This window comes from Athene cunicularia (assembly GCF_003259725.1).
Source record: "Athene cunicularia isolate RWA chromosome 4 unlocalized genomic scaffold, athCun1 chr4_part2, whole genome shotgun sequence".
Lineage (NCBI taxonomy): Eukaryota > Metazoa > Chordata > Aves > Strigiformes > Strigidae > Athene > Athene cunicularia.
Window position 1 is genome coordinate 27,351,665 of NW_020799099.1, and position 17,466 is coordinate 27,369,130.

General features: G+C 36.3%; 1 protein-coding gene across 3 annotated transcripts; it reads left to right on the forward strand.

The window, feature by feature from the left end:
* Positions 1-17,449, forward strand: TMEM144 (transmembrane protein 144). 3 transcript variants are annotated; one of them, XM_026848147.1, is made up of 13 exons: positions 1-762; positions 1,224-1,308; positions 2,478-2,672; positions 3,748-3,870; positions 4,259-4,358; positions 4,883-4,963; positions 6,859-6,940; positions 8,075-8,148; positions 9,066-9,184; positions 10,476-10,595; positions 11,088-11,185; positions 13,138-13,191; positions 14,325-17,449. In XM_026848147.1, the coding sequence occupies exons 3-13, from the start codon at positions 2,534-2,536 to the stop codon at positions 14,406-14,408; spliced, it is 1,074 nt and encodes a 357-aa protein (XP_026703948.1). In that variant the 5' UTR covers positions 1-762; positions 1,224-1,308; positions 2,478-2,533; the 3' UTR covers positions 14,409-17,449. The 3 variants fall into 3 exon arrangements, with proteins under 3 accessions (XP_026703948.1, XP_026703949.1, XP_026703947.1); XM_026848146.1 differs by having other exon boundaries at positions 2-762; positions 1,227-1,309; XM_026848148.1 differs by lacking the exon at positions 1,224-1,308.
* Positions 17,450-17,466: the final 17 nt, after the last annotated feature.

A 17,466-nucleotide genomic window follows, 5' to 3' on the forward strand; every position in this document is an offset into this window, starting at 1 on the left:
CTGGCAATAACATAGGATTGTAGAGAATAGAATAGTCTTTTAGTGAAATCTCTGAAGGTCTCTGATGTGCAAAGTATGTGCAAGCATATGCAAAAAAGTGTAGTCAACTTAATGCTGTGTGCCAGTTTATTATTTGATCTTGACATTGGATTTAGCTGGAATGAACCTCCAGAGGTCATTAGTTCAACTCCCTGCTTTAAGCAGTGCTGTCATCAAAGTTAGAGCAGGTTGCTCCAGACATTGTCTGGTTGAGCTTTTTCTTGAAGGCTGTAAAATGGATTTGAAAGTTGGGTCTGAATTTAGCTAAATTTGGAGCTAAGTGCCCAAAACGTGGGAAAGTTGTAGAGTTTTAGTCAGTCTTAGTGAAGCATATTCTTCCTTAATTAACTGGAAGTTGTGTTTCCTTTCCATTTGTGGTGTCATGATTCTGATTCTCCAATTGTGCAACAGTCTCCAATGTGCATAATGTAGAGATTTTTGGAAGATAAAAACCAGAATACTGCCCCACAGCACACAGATTTTCTCTTAGTAGATACAAAACTGAAATATTTTTAAAATAACTTTTCTCTGTATATTATCAAAATCAACAAGGCTGATAAACCACTTTAAATTTGAAAGGGTCTTTATATTTTACCTGCATCAGTACTGAGTCCTGCATTCATAGAGGTGCAGTGTAATCAGCTTTATTTCTATGTCCTTAACAGCATGAAGCTGTGTTAAACCCAGCTCTTGTGCCTTCTTTGTCAACTAAATGAATTAAATGTGAGTGAATACGCAGCGAGTTGAGGTTGATGGGATGGACATAGCTGATATAAGCCTTTATCTTAATCCATTCTTGTGGTGTCACAGTGTTTCTTAGCCTGTGAAGTCAGTCTTTGAAGAAATCCCAGCATTGTTATTTGTAGTAGTCAATGTCTACGGGTCCCAGGTAAAACATACTTTTTAGAAGAGTCTTAAATACAGTGAAATCTTCCTGGAGAAGCTTATTCTTTAAGTAGGCAAGAAAGATGAAGAGTGAAGGAGAAAAAGATAGTAAGATAAATGGAAATACCTGTGCTATTGTATCTTCATGATGTGTCTTCTACATGTCATCTGCGTTTCTCTTAAGTAATCAAGTTAAAAATATACTGACATCTTTTAAGGGGAAGACTTACAGAAACTAAATTGTTATATTAGTTGTGGCATTGAAATTTTCACCTGCTAATGCAAATAATTAATTTTAGCAGACACTGATGGCCCTGCTGAAGCTGTAAATAAAAGCACAACCTCAGCAGATACAGTTCTCAGTGTCCTAAGAACTCTAGGGAAGCTAAGACTGAAGGGTAAAAGAAGATGAAAGAATGTGCAGCAGCTCAGCTCTTCCTTTTTATGTGTAGAATGTAGTCTCAGCACCCCTTAGAAGATTAGGCAAAATTTCCACCATCCTATTTCAGCTTTTTCCCTCCAGGCAGTAGCCAATCCACCTACACTGGAGAATGTCAAACTGCATTAGGGTGTCATCTGTTTCAGTATAAATAGTATTACTTCAACAACAGGATTGCATGTAAATATGCCCCTTTATACTCACAGCATATTAAGTATCCTGTTGCCATTTGAAGTTAAATTTCCAAACACTTTTCTTATATGTAGTCTTATATGCAGTGTGGTGTTAAGATTATGTATTCAAAGATCATGTTATAGTTGTCCTCAGAGCCACCTTTTCTGTCAAAGTCATAATCCTCTCAGAAGTATATATGTGGTACTTCTATTGAGTGTAACCTCAAGATTAATCACTTTTTTTTTTTTTAAAAAAAAAGGTATTATGGGATTAGAAAAAAATCTTTACCTTTCTTATTATAGTTATGTGGAGTAAACAAAGAAATTTTAGAGGCAGCTTCTTCCTTTGTTTCCCACAGAAAAAAAAACAAAACAAAACAAAAACCAAACCTTTATTCACGTTTTGAATCAGCTAGAGCAATCCCTGGGGTTACGTTATGATCCTATATTGATCCTGCTGTGGCATCTATAGAAGGTCTGTGCCTGTTCCTGAATTCTAGACAGCAGAGCTGCAAATTGCTATAGCTTCTTCTGCCAATTAAGATTTTGTGTTTTGGCTACAGGAATAAGGAATATTGTGATAGAGCATCTCCCTAAAGTGTCAGGGCTTCCCATAGGCCTCAGATTCAAGTCCTCATGACCTTTGAGTGCATCTCTGCATTCACCTTATTGTATGTTTTCAGACATGCTTTTCTGTGAAGCTGATTATGAAACACAAAATAGTGGGGTTTTTTTTTTGTGTGTGTGTATGTGTGTACATCTGTTATTAAGTTACTTCATTCAAGCTTCATGGAACCTTTTCATGGGATTCTATAGTATACTTTGCAGTTCTTTCCAGCTTTTGAGAGATTGATAAGTAGGGTCCTTTTAAGTTTAAGATTTCTGAACTAGGTTGGTATTATTTAACACTCCAAATGTTTAATTCCACTCTCTGATTTCAGAATCTTGTCAGGACCCACATCAAAACTCCACAAAAAGAGGCACCTTCAGAGCAAAGATGAACGTCGGGAAAACTTACAGTACCTTTAACATCAGCAATGGAACAGATCTAGCTATTGGCTTTACATCTTCCACAGTAGCTGTCCTTCTGTTTGGGACAAACTTTGTGCCTGTTAAGAAATTTGATACTGGTGATGGTAAACTTTCTTCTATTCTTTTGTTGGTTTTGGTGGTTTTGCTAACAGGAATGATATTTTTTGTAAATATGAGAGTTTCTATAGCTAGAGTTATAAATATCATTACAGCCTTAATCTAGAGCATGTTTAATTTTCTTTGCTATCATTAGGGTATAAAGCAATAATGTATTGGTTCAGGATGTGGCAAATCTTTAAAAGAGCCTTTTTATGTGTTGTACATTTTAACAGCAATGTGCATTTCATGAGCATTTCACAATGGAAAGTGAAATGTCCATTTTTCTACCCTGTGGGGATTCTTAAATACATACAGTGTCATTTATACTGTAAAAGTTCTTGGACTTTGGAGGATTGCCTTTCAGTTGTGAACCTAACATAAAAACAATCAAAAATTTAATACTTTCATCTAGTGACTTGGTAAGAAGTAACAATCTCTTCTATTTCCTGCTTGGAATTTTACCACTTTACTGTACTAGATTCATGTTGTATTTGCACATTTATATGAAGCATAGTCAGTTCCCAGACCCCTGGATGAATAAATCTGCATGATGTTACTGCAGTAATAGTATCTGCATTACTGGCTGGATATAACCTCTCTCTATTCTTTGTGCCAAATATGGTCCTAAAAAGACAAGGGTAGAATTCAAAGCAAAGGCTTTAGCCAGCGTGAAGGTAACTGGTCTGCCTACTTGACCCTTAGAGAATCTATAAAGGTAGAAGAGATCTGTCCAAAGTTTTTATCATCCTCAATATCCTGGACTAGTGGAGAAGTCTGAGCCCTGAGTTTTGCAGAGTTTTGTCCTGTGCAGTCATCTGTGTTGGCAGCTGCTAGGGTGGTGGGAGAAGTGTGCAGTAACTGAATATCCTCTTTGTCAGAAGCCTGTCAAAATTTTCATGTAACACCACACCCTAAAATATATCTTTTGAATGTATTGTAACACGGTTCCCTGAAATTCACAAGGGAGGTGGCCACCTTACAAATTTTTTCTGTACTATTTTATCTAAAACATAGTATGTTAAGAGATTCACCTGCAGTGTTCTACAAGTTCTCTGTTGTGTGCATTTGATTTTTCCATAGGCATGTTCTTCCAGTGGATTCTCTGTGCCTCTATATGGATAGTTTCTTTGGTGGTCAATTTAATCCAGAATTGCCCCCGGTTTTGGCCTCTTGCTATGGTTGGGGGTTTTGTGTGGGCTACAGGTAAGGATAGAGATTCTGTTTGTTGAAACTGGATGTAATCCTAACTCTTCGTAAAAAAAGCAGTGATAAAAACTTTTCCATATATGAAGTAGTAGTTATTTGGCAGTTATTTGGCTTTTTAAAGTCTCAGCATTCATGGAGCTGTACCATTATAGAAATATTATTTTATTATGCTTATTTTGTAAGCAGCAAATTGACACCAAAAAGAGCTTTTAAAATGGTATTGAGGAATAGTCTGTGTTTAATGTATTTATTTTTAAAAAACAGTTTCCTCACATGTTGTAGTTGCCTAGATTTGTCTTCTGAACAGTCACAGAACATAAAGCAAAAATACACAAGATCACAATCTAGTTTTTAACTGATTTTAATTCTGGTTTTTGTATTTCAGGCAATGTTACAGTTGTCCCTATTGTTAAAACTATTGGCTTAGCTCTTGGTCTTTTGATATGGGCTTCTTTTAATTTGCTGACAGGTTGGGCAAGTTCAAGGTGAGTATGTTTAAATCTTAAATTGTACATAATTAATGTTGCCAATTCTTTATTAATAACTACAGTGAAAACAGTATCACCAATAAATAGGATTTATCATATGTACAAAATAACTTTTTCCCTCTCACTGTAAGGTAATCAGGTTAATTATTTTATCTGTGTGCTATCTCAATAGGAAGAAGAATGCCCAGTGACATTCATTAACATAATTGAGTGAATAAATAATGTATTTGTTCATGTAAAACTAATACACTGGTTTTTTTGTTCTACTGCATGAGATGTTAAAATAGTTTAAATCAACTTAAATTTTTAAATAAATTAAAAAACCCAATGTAAATTAAATTATTTTAAAGATTACTTTTGTAGACATAGCTCTTTGCAAGCCAACTGAAGCACTGATCCAGTATTGCAAATATAAACTTAAGCAGAATTATTTACATGAGTAAAGATTTTCAAGACTGGGTTATAATTCAATTATTTCTATGCAGTTAGTGCAACTAAGTTAAACTGGTTAAATATTCCAGGTTTGGTTGGTTTGGAATTGACCCAGAAGAGGTATCAAGACCAATCTTAAATTATATTGGAGCTGGACTTTCACTATTAAGGTAAAAATTTATTCTTATAATAAATTTCTGTAATGTAAAACATATAGCTAATAACCACAGGGATAATTTAACTAGAGGGCAAATGTATTGAAGTATTTGTTGCAGATTGATTTACTGCAGAATTCATGAGCTATCCATACCTAGCTGGTCGGTGTTGTATTTCAGAATAGAAACATGCATGATATCCAGTACAGTGGTGAAATGGTTAGCCATAAACACACAAATATTCTGATAGGCATGCTCAAGGCAAAGCAGTGCTGCACTTATTGTCTCCCTAGGTAGGTTATTCAGATGATTCTGACTAGAAGAATCTTGGTGAGAATACTTCAGTGAGATTTCTGATCTGACTTCACTCAGTTGCGGGTACAAATCCATCCTATTTATCTGTAAAATATGCCACAGGACCCCTTCCCATACACTTCAGGGTCCATGAAAAGCCAGAGACTTTGCATTATATCTTGTCCTTAATAGTTCCTCATCTTGTTACTCTTAAGCCACACTTAGAACAACTCCCAGACAATGGCTTCCTTTGGGATCTTCAGAAGGACTTCTACTCTTTTTGTTTAGTATTTGTATGAGGGCACATTTTGGTCCAAGCACAGAGGAAAGAGGTTCTTTGTTACATAGCAGTGTTCTTGCTTTCCAACTGGGTGGCCAGGAAGGTCTTTCTAGGAACATAATGGGGGCCCTAAATCCCAGAGGCAGTAGGCTTGATATATGCATGCTAAGCAGCAGATGCACGTAATGCCTGTAGGAGAAGGGTGCCAAGAACATGGAGACAATGGAGCCATTTTGATTGCTGGGAGAGAGCTGCTGCCTTAGATTCATGAATTTTGCTTCCAGTCTTCCTCTTTCCTAAGAGTCTGCAGCTTTTTACCCATTACCATTGGACGTAGCATGCAATTTTGTGAGGTACTCACAAAATAGTAGCAGTACTACTATTTCTGCTAAGTGATTTAATTCAGCTCACCACCTGCTTCCTGCCTGTTTCTGAGATATCATGGAGAAGTGATCAACCGGGAAAAAGATTGTGACCAGACATGTTTTCCTGGCCAGCTGCACAACGGCTGCGTATGTTGCTCTGTAGAGCTCAGATGCATGTATTTCATTTTAGCCTCTTGTATATGTTTGTCTAGTCCCTCTGGAGGAAGCTGACATCCTTTTATATCTATCCTTATTTCTTCAGTAGGAGATGAATCATTCTTCAGATGGAGACATTCTGTTTAATGTTATGGGAAGGCATTCCTAAATAATTAAAATATCTCCCATAAAAATGAAAAACAGATCCTGCCAGTTCTGATTACACATATTTACCTGATTACCTGGAGCTGTGGGTACAAGTAGTAATGTTACCCTTCTTTCTTTGTTTTATTCAACACTGGATGCACTGGAACACCACTGAATAATACCCCTTCTCCTTCCACATGTGCATGAGGCCCTGCAGGAACAGTATTGCCTCACTCACATATGATAGAAGACTAAAAACTTTTTTTTTCTTGAGCACAGGGCCAATTCTGTGCAGGTTTAAGCTGTTCCATGTAGAATTTTCGTGCAGATGTTCCACTGCATGTGTGGCTTGGTACAAAAGGGCACTGTTAACTAAAGCAACTGTTAACATAGTCGTAACTACACAGTGTAAAAAGGAAACGTTTCAATACCATTACATAGAACAGAAATCTATGAAGTAATACAAAGACTAATTTATTTACTTGCTGTCACTTAATTTGTTTGTTAAAAATGTGAAAAGCAATATTTTTAAAATATATTGAAGTGACTCTAGGGCAACAATGAAAATAAAGTAATATGCCTCCAAATATAACTTTTGTCTTTGGACACTAAATGTTATGTCCTTATGACCTGACGTGGTATTTATTGGTGTATTTTTCTCTTCTGAGTGCTGTCATATTTCTTTTTATAAAAACTGAAGTCCAGAGTTCTTCAGCTTCATTAGAAAGAACACCTTTGCTGAGAGAAAGTGTAAGTACTCTATAGTTATTTTAAAGCAGTGAAAGTATATATCCATTTAAAAACAAAAATCTGCCTATTGTTAACCAGATTTATGGATTTATGGTAGACTACATGAATGTACACTGATTGTATTTAATTTGTGGATCTTGTACGTCCACATAAATGTAACAGAAAAGGTTTTTTCAAGTGTTCTTTCTCTATTGTCAGCTTTAAATGGCTTAGAAATCTTTTTTCATAATGACAGAGATTATATAAAAGACAAGAGTGTATTACTTTCCTATTTGAGAAGAGGAAGCAATTTTAATTAAATTTAACTATAAAATTAGGAGGGTGCTTAGATGAAAGGCAACACTGTATAACTCTTATCTGCCAAATTTTTGACACATTTCAGAGACAGGGGCCTGTCAAGAGTCGCTGATATTCAGCGTCAGCTGTGGCACAGGTTGAAGGCCAATGAGGGGTGCCAGATTGGCTGTTGCTTCTTGGGGTGTGCAACAAAAGCTGGAGAACAAGAGGCTCCTACTACCATTGTACCTGACTTTTGCAGGTCAGTGCTCAGTTGCTACCTGAACTGAGAGCCCCTCAGAGTCCTCTAGATGTACTCAATGCTCACTAGAGGTTCCAGTCTACCAGACCAAATCACAGAAGACAATCTGATTGCAGGATTAAAATAAAGGGATGTTGCAATTTCTTTATGCTGCAGACAGGAGCATTAATTTTCCTGTTTGCAAATAGTCCTAATTCTGATAGTAACACCAGAGCTATCAACAAAAGGCAAAACCACATCATAAATAAAATCTATAGATTAAATAGTTAATGAAATTTAAGGAGGGACAAGTTCTGTAAGTGAGATCTACCTGCATGCATATTAAAAATGCTAGTTAGTGCTCTATTATGTAGTAAACCCAAAGTCCACATCTGAACTTGTAAACTTCAAGGTAAGTAGATCCAATTATGAGTTTGTTTTATTTTTTAAAAAATTCCTACTTTCTTCAGAATATTTTTGTAAATTCCTTTTGTTTCTCCTTCCATTTTTATTTTATTTTCTTAGAGCCAAACTGTTCTTTATGATACAATATTTGCAATTTTTTTTTTTTAATCAAACTAAACTAAACTTGTGTGAAAACTCTTGGGTTTTTGCAGTCTATTAATGTTTCTGAAGATACCTCTGATGACTCGTGGGTGAACAGACTTTCTCCAGCAAAGAAGAGGCTCGTGTGAGTTATTAACAGTTCTTTTACCGATGCAGGCCAAGTAGCCAGAGAAAGTAGTTGAACACAGCATAAGAGCAGATTTGTGTCCTGTGGTTTTCCTAAGTCAGGCACTTATAAACAACAGTTTTTAAAGTACTAATATAGTGTATATATCTATATATGAATAGCTGCGCAACTAATCAGATTATTTCCTTTGCACTGTTGAGTTTGCTTTACCTTCCCAGTTAAGTATTAGTTAATGCAACAAAAGAATATTTGGTGAAGTAAATAGCAATACCAACTAAGTAATTACAGAGCTGTTTTTTATCACCTGATTGATTAGCACTCCAGCATAGAAGGAGCTTATGCTAATAACACACTTCCAGATGTGGTTTCCGAATGAACACATCTGGAGAAGGCATGGCAGTACGGTAGGGAGATAGCAGAAGTGCTCCAAGGTGGAGACAGCAGGTAGCAATGGACCAGTGTGGGAAGTGGAGATAGCCAAGAACACAGCTATCTGGAGTCAAAGAAGGGGCCTAAAGAGGCAATGAACCTGGGAACAGTTTTAAAAAAATGTGTAGACTACAACAGTGAAGCTGAGGGTGGGAGCGTTTTAATTGTATTTTTGCTTTTTTTCTCCTAACTCTGCTTTTAGGAAATCCTAGTTAGTTGATTTCTCTTGTCATTAATCTAGACTGCAGGTTCTTGGGGCAGGAATTGTCATTCTTACCCGGCCACAAAATATAGAAAAAACTAAGTTACTGTGTTGAACCATTTATGCACTAGAAAATAAAAATCTGCTGAAAGGTAATATTTTTATAGTGTTGCTAGCAATTTTCATATGATATGCAGTCTTAAACTGCAATACTGGACTTGTATATTTTCTACTTTCCTGATTAATGCTAGGCTATTTTCTCTGATTTTTGCTGTTTTTAAAGAGGATGTACCCTGGCTGTAGTAGCTGGAATACTTTATGGTTCCAGTTTTGTACCGGTACTTTACATCAAGGACCATGGAAGAAGAAATGAAACTATATACACAGGAGCAAGTCAATTTGGTAAAGGCTAATAGATCATTTCTACTTTATTTCATCAGTATATTGTGTTCTCCTGCTTACAACCGTGACAATTTATCAGTTCTGGACTATGTTATATGTTGTCATAATCATAGTACTAGCACTCCCTTTTTCTCAGAGGTGAATTACACCATTAAAAGAACAGTGAGAAACAGCCCAGAGGATACCATACTTAATTCATGGCTGTATTTCAGAAGGCATTAAATATGAGCACACTCAAAATACAAAGTTCATATGTCTGGAATATGAGGTAAACAAGGACACCAGCTGTACCAATTGCCAAATTAGTACACCAGTAAAGGAAGAGAAGGTTGATCATAACTGATGAACAGAAGAGCAGAAGAGAACAACATAAATAATTAAAATCTTGTCGTTTTGGAAATGGAAACCTTTTAACATAAGCCTAATCACCAATTTCAAACAACATTTCCCCAGAAACATTTTCCTTAAGATGTAGTGTGTAGTCTATGAGGTAATGCCAGCAGCAGTTTGAGAGCAAGATATTGCAGAGACTGCATAAAGTTGGCATTAAGAAATTGTTTGTTATGTCACATACAATTTCTCTTTAATAATGGAACTTACATATTCCCCAGCTTGACAAAACGAGTGTTATCATTACTATAGGTGCCTTTCCTGTTGAGAATTTATAACTCCAGGGACGGAGATAACCTTGCTACATGCTTCTGCTTTACCTTGTTGGAAATACTCTCTTTAGCACATACGAAGTCCATAGAGGATTTGTTATTGTTAATGATTAATCAAAATTGTGACACATTCTTCAGGATAAAAAAAGAACAAAACTGCCATGTTTAACTTACACAGTAGGTGAAGTTATCTTTCTCTTAAATGTACAGAAGAGAAACAAGGCTATATACAGGAATACAAATGTAGATGGTCAGGAGAGGATGTAATTATGTAAAATCCCTACCCCAGTTCTGTAACCTCACCTGAGGATTTTCTTAAGATTTTAATAAATTAATTCAGTAATAGACTTCCAAAAATAACAACTCACAGAAATGCATAAAAGCCTGTAATAAACGCTACAGTCAACACAGCAGCTAATTCATGTTTAATATATGTGTTATTGACCAAATCTGTCCACAGTCAGAATGTCAGCTGTGTTCATCACAATCACAATTGAATTTGAGTTGTTAGCAGTAGCATCTTATGTGGTTTTTTCTATGTGAATAAAATAAATTTCTCTATGTGAGTGAAATAAATATAGTTAATAACTGATGGTTAGACTAATACAATTTTGTAATTTCCCTTTCAGATTTAGATTATGTTTTTGCACACTTCAGTGGTATATTTCTGACAAGTACCATCTATTTTTTGATCTACTGTACAATCAGGAAAAATAAACCTAATGTTTATCCCCAAGCCATATTGCCAGGTATGACTGTATTTTAAATTAGCAATTAATTTCAGTTACTTGTTATGACCATTTTGCAGTTATTAGTTCAAACTGTGTTTTGGAATTGTAGTTTACTTTCAAGTCTCTTCATTTGACTTTTTATCTCTTTTGAAAGATCACTTGTATTAGGTTAATTAATTAAGGTTAGGAAACAATGATAAGTTTTGTTCTAATCTGAAACTAGAACAAAATTACGTTGCATATGGTGGATTTTCAAAAACTGTTTTTGCCATAGTGGAGAGCATATTGTCCAAAAAATTGTGAACTTGCATTAATTTGCTACTTCAGTTTGAGTAGCTGATTTTATCCCTTGAATCCATTGGTTTAGATTATCAGAGCCATCTTGTTAAAGTAGTTAACATACTAAAATACATGTATACAGATTCTGTATTGTGCCATAAATATAAATATTCCACAATTTGCTGTCTATACCTTGCTGTGCATTTTTTTGATTGAGATTTATTTTTCTAGGGTTTGTTTCTGGTGTGCTTTGGGCAATAGCCAATTGCTGCTGGTTCATAGCCAATCACTATCTCAGTGCTGTGGTCAGCTTTCCAATAATTACTGCAGTAAGTATATAAAAAATAAAGTGAAGGGTTTTTTCTTTTTCCCTCCCATTCATAAAATTAAGTTAAAATTATGACATCTAGAGCATTTTAATCAAGAGTGTATGCATCACTCTCTGCTTGTATGTTCCTAAAAAAACAAAGGCTAGCACAGACATCTTGGTCAATGGCAAGCATAAAAAACAGAAGAATTGAACATGTGAGTCTTTAGGTTATGTAAAAGCCAAAGCTCTAGAAACAGAACTATAACAATATTAAATAGCAAACTGAAGTGATTAAAGGAATAAATGTTCTATGCTTTCATCCCAACAAGTTCATTTTGTTCTGGATATTTTCATTAGTGATTTTTATCCTCTAGTCATTTAAGCAGTCATTTTGCTTAATTAAGTCAGTATTTTTTCTGTTTACAGTTCTTGAACAAACAGAACAGGTTATGTATTGCTGTAAATAAAGTTATTGTGCAAATGAGGGAGCAATAGGTTGGCCTGTTTTGCTGTTTTATTCCTATTTATGATACTGTACCTTTGAGGCACTGTTAATTTCCAGAAGCTGCATCAATTCCATCACTAAGTAAAAATAAACTTTGCCTTTTCTCTCTTGTCAATCTACTAGATGATGGATAGCTTCTGGCAAATGAGAGTTCATAAATACCAAAACCAGAGTTTTGCAGAACAGCTGTATTTCAGAAGCAGACTAATGAAACGTTAATAGGGATTAAGCTTTGTCTCAAGATGCAGTAAATCAGAATAAACTCTGCAGTATGCAGTGAAAAAAAAAAAGACTTGAGATCATTCTAATTAGAAAGATTAATGGAAAGCAGCTTTAGTAACTTAGTTATCAGTATGCCTGAAGGGCAAGGGTATAAAATCATGAAATGAAGAATTTTTAGGACAGCACTGGTGAGAAACTGCCTGTCTGTTCCACGGGTTCAGAGCTGCTGCTTTACTTCATCCTAGAGAGAATTTCAGACAGCTATACATCAGTCCCTTTAACAATTTGTTTCATTTTCAAAATGCATTCCTCTTGCAGCATACATTATCTAGAAAGTGAAATAACACCTTAGCTATTACTCAAGTAATAGTTGGCAATTTTACTAGGAAACAACACCCACAAATACAATCAGCATGAGACACTGTTTCCTGCTGGCCTGAATCTGTGTCCTATCAGCCGTACTGAAGCTGGGGAGAGGAAGATCACTGTCCAAACATCTGTCAAGTGTTTCTGAGAGCAGCTCTAATGGGAAGCATTAACAGAACCAGGTTTTGCTTCATATTCAGACAATATTTTCTCATCAGTCATGCAAATTCAGATCATTGCTTCCACAGGGTAAAAACTATTACCAGGACTGCGTGGGAATTACTGTGTGCCACTGTTTGCTGTTAGCTAGGAAGTCTGTACAACAGCATCACAGATAATCAGTAATTTCCCTGACCTGTCTATCTGGCTGGCTTTGTGCTTTGCCCAGATGCCTGCTATACATGAAATACAGTTATGTTCCAATCTCTTAATATTGTTCTAAACAATAAAACACTGTGTCCAACTAGTTATCATGCTAATAAAGGAAATTTTAGGAATATCCATGGCAGCTGCCAATAAACCTGAATAGTCCTCTGAAATGTAGTAACATTGTGGACTATAGTTTGGACTGAAGTGAGGCATATTACTTGGAGCTTTCTAAAAGAACATGTAGACCCCCCCCAGTGAAATTTAGAGAGAAATTGTGCCTTCTCTGAAAAAAAGTCTCACCTCTTTATCCTTTCTTGAAGACTTTATTGTATCTTACTTCATAAAGATTTCAGTGTTTTTTATGCTTTTGCTGTGAGTGATGTAATTATACGGAATAGAAAGGTCTAAATTGGTTATCCGGACAAAATTCAATCACCCTGACAACAATAATGAGAAGACCGTACATTTTAATGAAATGCTGTAATGTATGAATGAATCTTATTCTTTAGGGTCCTGGCCTTGTTGCTGCAATGTGGGGAGTCCTTGTATTTAAAGAAATCAAGGTAATTTTATTGCGTCTCTTACCTAGTCCCTCTTGTTTGTCTCTAGCTTTAGGAACAGCATGACTCGGTATACAGCTGTATCTCTTATCTCCTCCTTACAAATATTGCATTATGAAGGTGAAAGTCATATCATGCAATACTTTTTCCAAAAAGGATGAAGAATTGTGAACAATTTTTACAGGGATAAAGATTTGAATTCCATAACTGTATGAGCAGCAGTGGGAGTAAATGAAGATTGTAGCAGGGTCAGGAGGCAGGATGCCAAGCACAACCTGAAAACAGTCTTTATTTGAGCCAGTTCTTTCAGGGGGGGCAACGGAATAAGCGGTTGTCCTAATAATCACATAGACAAGTAGATTAGACTTTGAGGGTCAGGTTCACCAAAGGACCAAAAAATGAGATGATGGTTACTGGCCTTGCTAATTACAGTAGAGCCTTGCTAATTAATGTAGAGATTCTAAACTGATATGGCAGTGATTGCCTAGAACAAGCTAATTTACTGGATGTTAACATATATGACAGAAACTATTTTACCAGTGGAACTTGAAGCATTGAATGCTAGTAGTGTAATCTTCAGGTTCCCTTAGCTAATCTGTCCACAATCTATAGGTGCCTAATTTGCCATTGCAGATCATTTTTCCCAATATTTTTGGTGACTGGGTAAAACGTGTTAGGCATCCAGGGATCAGGAAGTAAAAGTTTTCTCTCTCTCCCACTGCAGATTAATGTTGCACTACACTAGAAGACCATCATGTTCATTATCCAAATCTTTGTGACTCACCAAATCTTTCATCCTTTTCATACATTCTAGAATAGTCTCTGCATAAGTGTTGACTGCTTAAAAATAATCTGAAAATAGACAAAGGCCTTTAAAAATACTTTTAAAAATTGCTGAATTAATTCTGTGAATATTTTACTAAATGTATGGCATCATACATTACTTGTACTAAACTGTTTTGAAGACCAGATACATTACAAACATTACCTGAAATAAATTTTACCATTTCATGTAGTGGCTTTATTAATTTTGTCATAAAATTAATCCCTAGTTCTTTATTTTACTTTTTTTTTGTGAAGTGGTATCTATTATGACAACTTGATATTTTTCTTTTTCTCTCCCTTTGCCTCTCCAGGGACTGAAAAACTATGTGTTACTCTCAGTAGCATTTTGTGTCATTTTGACAGGATCACTCTCCACAGCTTTTTCTAAAGTTTGAAAGGATCTTCTGGACCAGTAGATGGTGCTACTGTTTAATATAATCAGAAAGACAATATTGGTATATTGCAATACATAATAATTTTCAAAATGTATGTCCAACATTTACCCTAACTTGCTTCAGGCAAGTGAAAAAGAAAACCATTGCTCAATGTTCCCATTTAGCATGAAAGAATATCTGGAAATGTTTTTTTCTACATTTCTTGGAACAGTAAGTATATCAAAGGATTTTATTTAATAAAGCTAAATGATTTTATAGTTACTAATTATGTTTCTTCTGGCTCAAGTACTAAACATGTCATCATAAATTGTCATTTATTGTTGTGATGGTGGATAAAGGGATTTTAATTCTTTGTAATACTGTATGCGTTTGCCAGCTGATTTGTTTTATTATAATGTTCTATCTTCAATATAAAATATGTCTTGGAATATTCGTCATGAAACTGATACACATGAAGATGTGAAAGTCATTAATTCACTTTAAAACCTCTTACAATTGCTTCAGAAGTTTTAAGGAAATATAGAGAAAAAAAAAGGTGCTTTAAAATAAATTACTTGTGTTTGCTGCTAAACTGTTCCTTTAGTTGCAGGAACATTATATACAAATCAGGACCATGATACAAATAGTTGGGGAAGTTTGGGGTTTTTTATTTTGGTTGCAAGTAACATTACATTTTTGTGTTGCAATATGAGCTAAGTATGTGGTTCAAAGTTGGTTTCCAAATAACTTTGTACATTTTCTGAATACTTACTTTTCTATGTAGTATCTTCAAATCTTAATATTGCCATACATAATTTTTTATTACATTAATGCGTCATGTTATTATAAAACTACCCATTCATTTTCTACCTGAAGAGAGGTCGTTGTGGGAATACAATGGAAGATTGGTGAGGAGGTTGGTAAACACACTGAAGTGACTTGCAGCTGAGGTGTCAAAAACCATATATATCATACTAATTGCTGTTTAGCTTTGTGTGCTTGGTAGAACATTTTCTTTCAGGTAATATAGATCTGTGATAGACACACCTTAATGAACATCCCTGAGATTCCTGTCCTACTGTGGGAAAGATCATACCACAGTGGAAAACTATGCCTGCAGAAATCCCTGGTATATACAGATGAAAGCAGCAGGTTCAAGATTTTTTCTTTCTTCTCCTTTTTCTGGCTAAGAAGGACCAAGCTCTGCAGTGCCTGCATCCCTGCTTGTGTGCCTCTGCCCGGGTGCTGCTGCAGAGATCCCCCAAGTTGTGAGGTAATGAAATAAATGTACTCTTGCATTTCATCCATGGTTTTGTGGTAGTTCCTGCCTGTGTCAGCTCACACTTTGGCGTTGTCAGCAGGATCCAGGAACAGCCATTGCCATGGCTAAAAAAGAAGTCAGGGACTGGGAAGGCCATGACAGTGTCTCCCTTATTCTGAGATGGTCTGGTACTGAGGACTGGACTCCTGTGGCTGCTTTTCTGGCTAAATTGACTCTGCTGGAAGCATGGCCTGAAACAGATGAAAGGGCAGCCATTACCCCTAAAACAATTGCAATGGCTATATGCAGATCACTGTGGAAAGCAAGATTCTTTTTGCAAGTTAGCAGGGCAGTTGTGATGGTTATTAGTTACTGGTCTTAGAGCTCTTGACCATGAAGTTGTTGCATTACAGAGTAAAATGAGAGAATGGGAAGAGGAGGTCAGGACTTAACAAGATGCAAAGCGATTGTACCAGAAGTAATCACTATTCAAGCAGAGCAATGCTATGATCCAAAAGATATGTAGAGTGGTTGGTAGCATGTGTCGCTACTAAGCGAAGGGACAAATATGGGAAAAGTAAAGTTTCAATTTCCCAAGTCCATGCTCTCACCTCAAAATAGTCATGGGATCGTAAGGAATGTGATGGAAATACTCAGAATGAATGCTCAGACTCCAAGACCAAGTTTGAATTTGATCCGGACTTAAAAGGCAGGAAGATGGTGGAAGCATGACCACTCAGACAAATGAAGGGGCAGCAGGAGCAAGCAGATGGGGGAATGCAGCTTGCATGTACTTACACTCCAAAAGAGTTGAAGGAATTTTAAGAGAATTATCAACAACAGAGTGGGGAAGCATACTGGCATGCTTTTTGTGAGCTTGAGATAGTGGAGCTGCATCTCTTCATTTATTAGTGCATGAAAAAGATTTATTAAGCCCTATAGACAATGCTGATCAGATAAAACAAAGATATGCTCTGTTGCAAAATACCAGAGGTCCTGATGGGTGAAATATTATTGCACCTGTGCTATGTCATTAGTTGTGTGCATCAATGTTAACAGCATATACAGAATCTACAGAATTAATGTTGTCCCTCAGGAACTGGGATACAATGGTAAAAGGTATTAGTTTGATGTGACAGATAGGGATGGCTCACGTTGGTTACGAAATCTAATCCAGACAGGGTAGCAGTAATGAGAAATATCAAAATGCAGTTTTTGAGAGTAGTGCCTGCCTCACTAAAACCCTTGATTATACCAGCTGTGACAAATGCTATGGGTAATGTAGATGCTCTAGCAGGTATCTTGAGGGAAATTGGGGCTGTAATGTCGGGAACATCTGTTTGGGTGGTGAATAAAGGAAAGCCAGCAAATATGAAAGGAGCCACAGCACGGGTGATAAGGAGATATGAGGAATGAACTTGTACGAGATGGTGCCCCACAATCAGAAGTAGATGGGATCACGGCATCAGAAATGTTTCATCAATTGCAAAACTTAGCATTTATGCAAAAAAGCAGACCGCCTCTATCCCCACCACCAACTCTGCACCCACCCTCTACTCCGCCTGCCACTCAAGGCAAGACACTACCTGGCAAATGCCAAAAAAGTACAAATTAAGGGTTGGCAGGTCCCCGAAATTTGCTGCTAGTGCAGCCTCTTATGGTGAGGGGAACGGACACCCTTGTGTTCATCTGTCTATACACTGATGGTCTGGGGGGATTTTACATGTGTTAGCTTTGACAGATTCCAGAGCTGAGGTTACTGTATTACACAGTAATATTGGTAATAAAGAAGCTGTATCATAGATTCAGGAAGGGGGG

Excerpts from the sequence above, each read along its gene's own strand:
- TMEM144 (XM_026848147.1), top strand. The coding sequence starts at position 2,534 with ATGAACGTCGGGAAAACTTACAGTACCTTTAACATCAGCAATGGAACA. Across the intron at positions 3,871-4,258 it reads GGGTTTTGTGTGGGCTACAG|GCAATGTTACAGTTGTCCCT; the intron begins GTAAGGATAGAG and ends TTTGTATTTCAG. Across the intron at positions 4,964-6,858 it reads GCTGGACTTTCACTATTAAG|TGCTGTCATATTTCTTTTTA; the intron begins GTAAAAATTTAT and ends TTCTCTTCTGAG.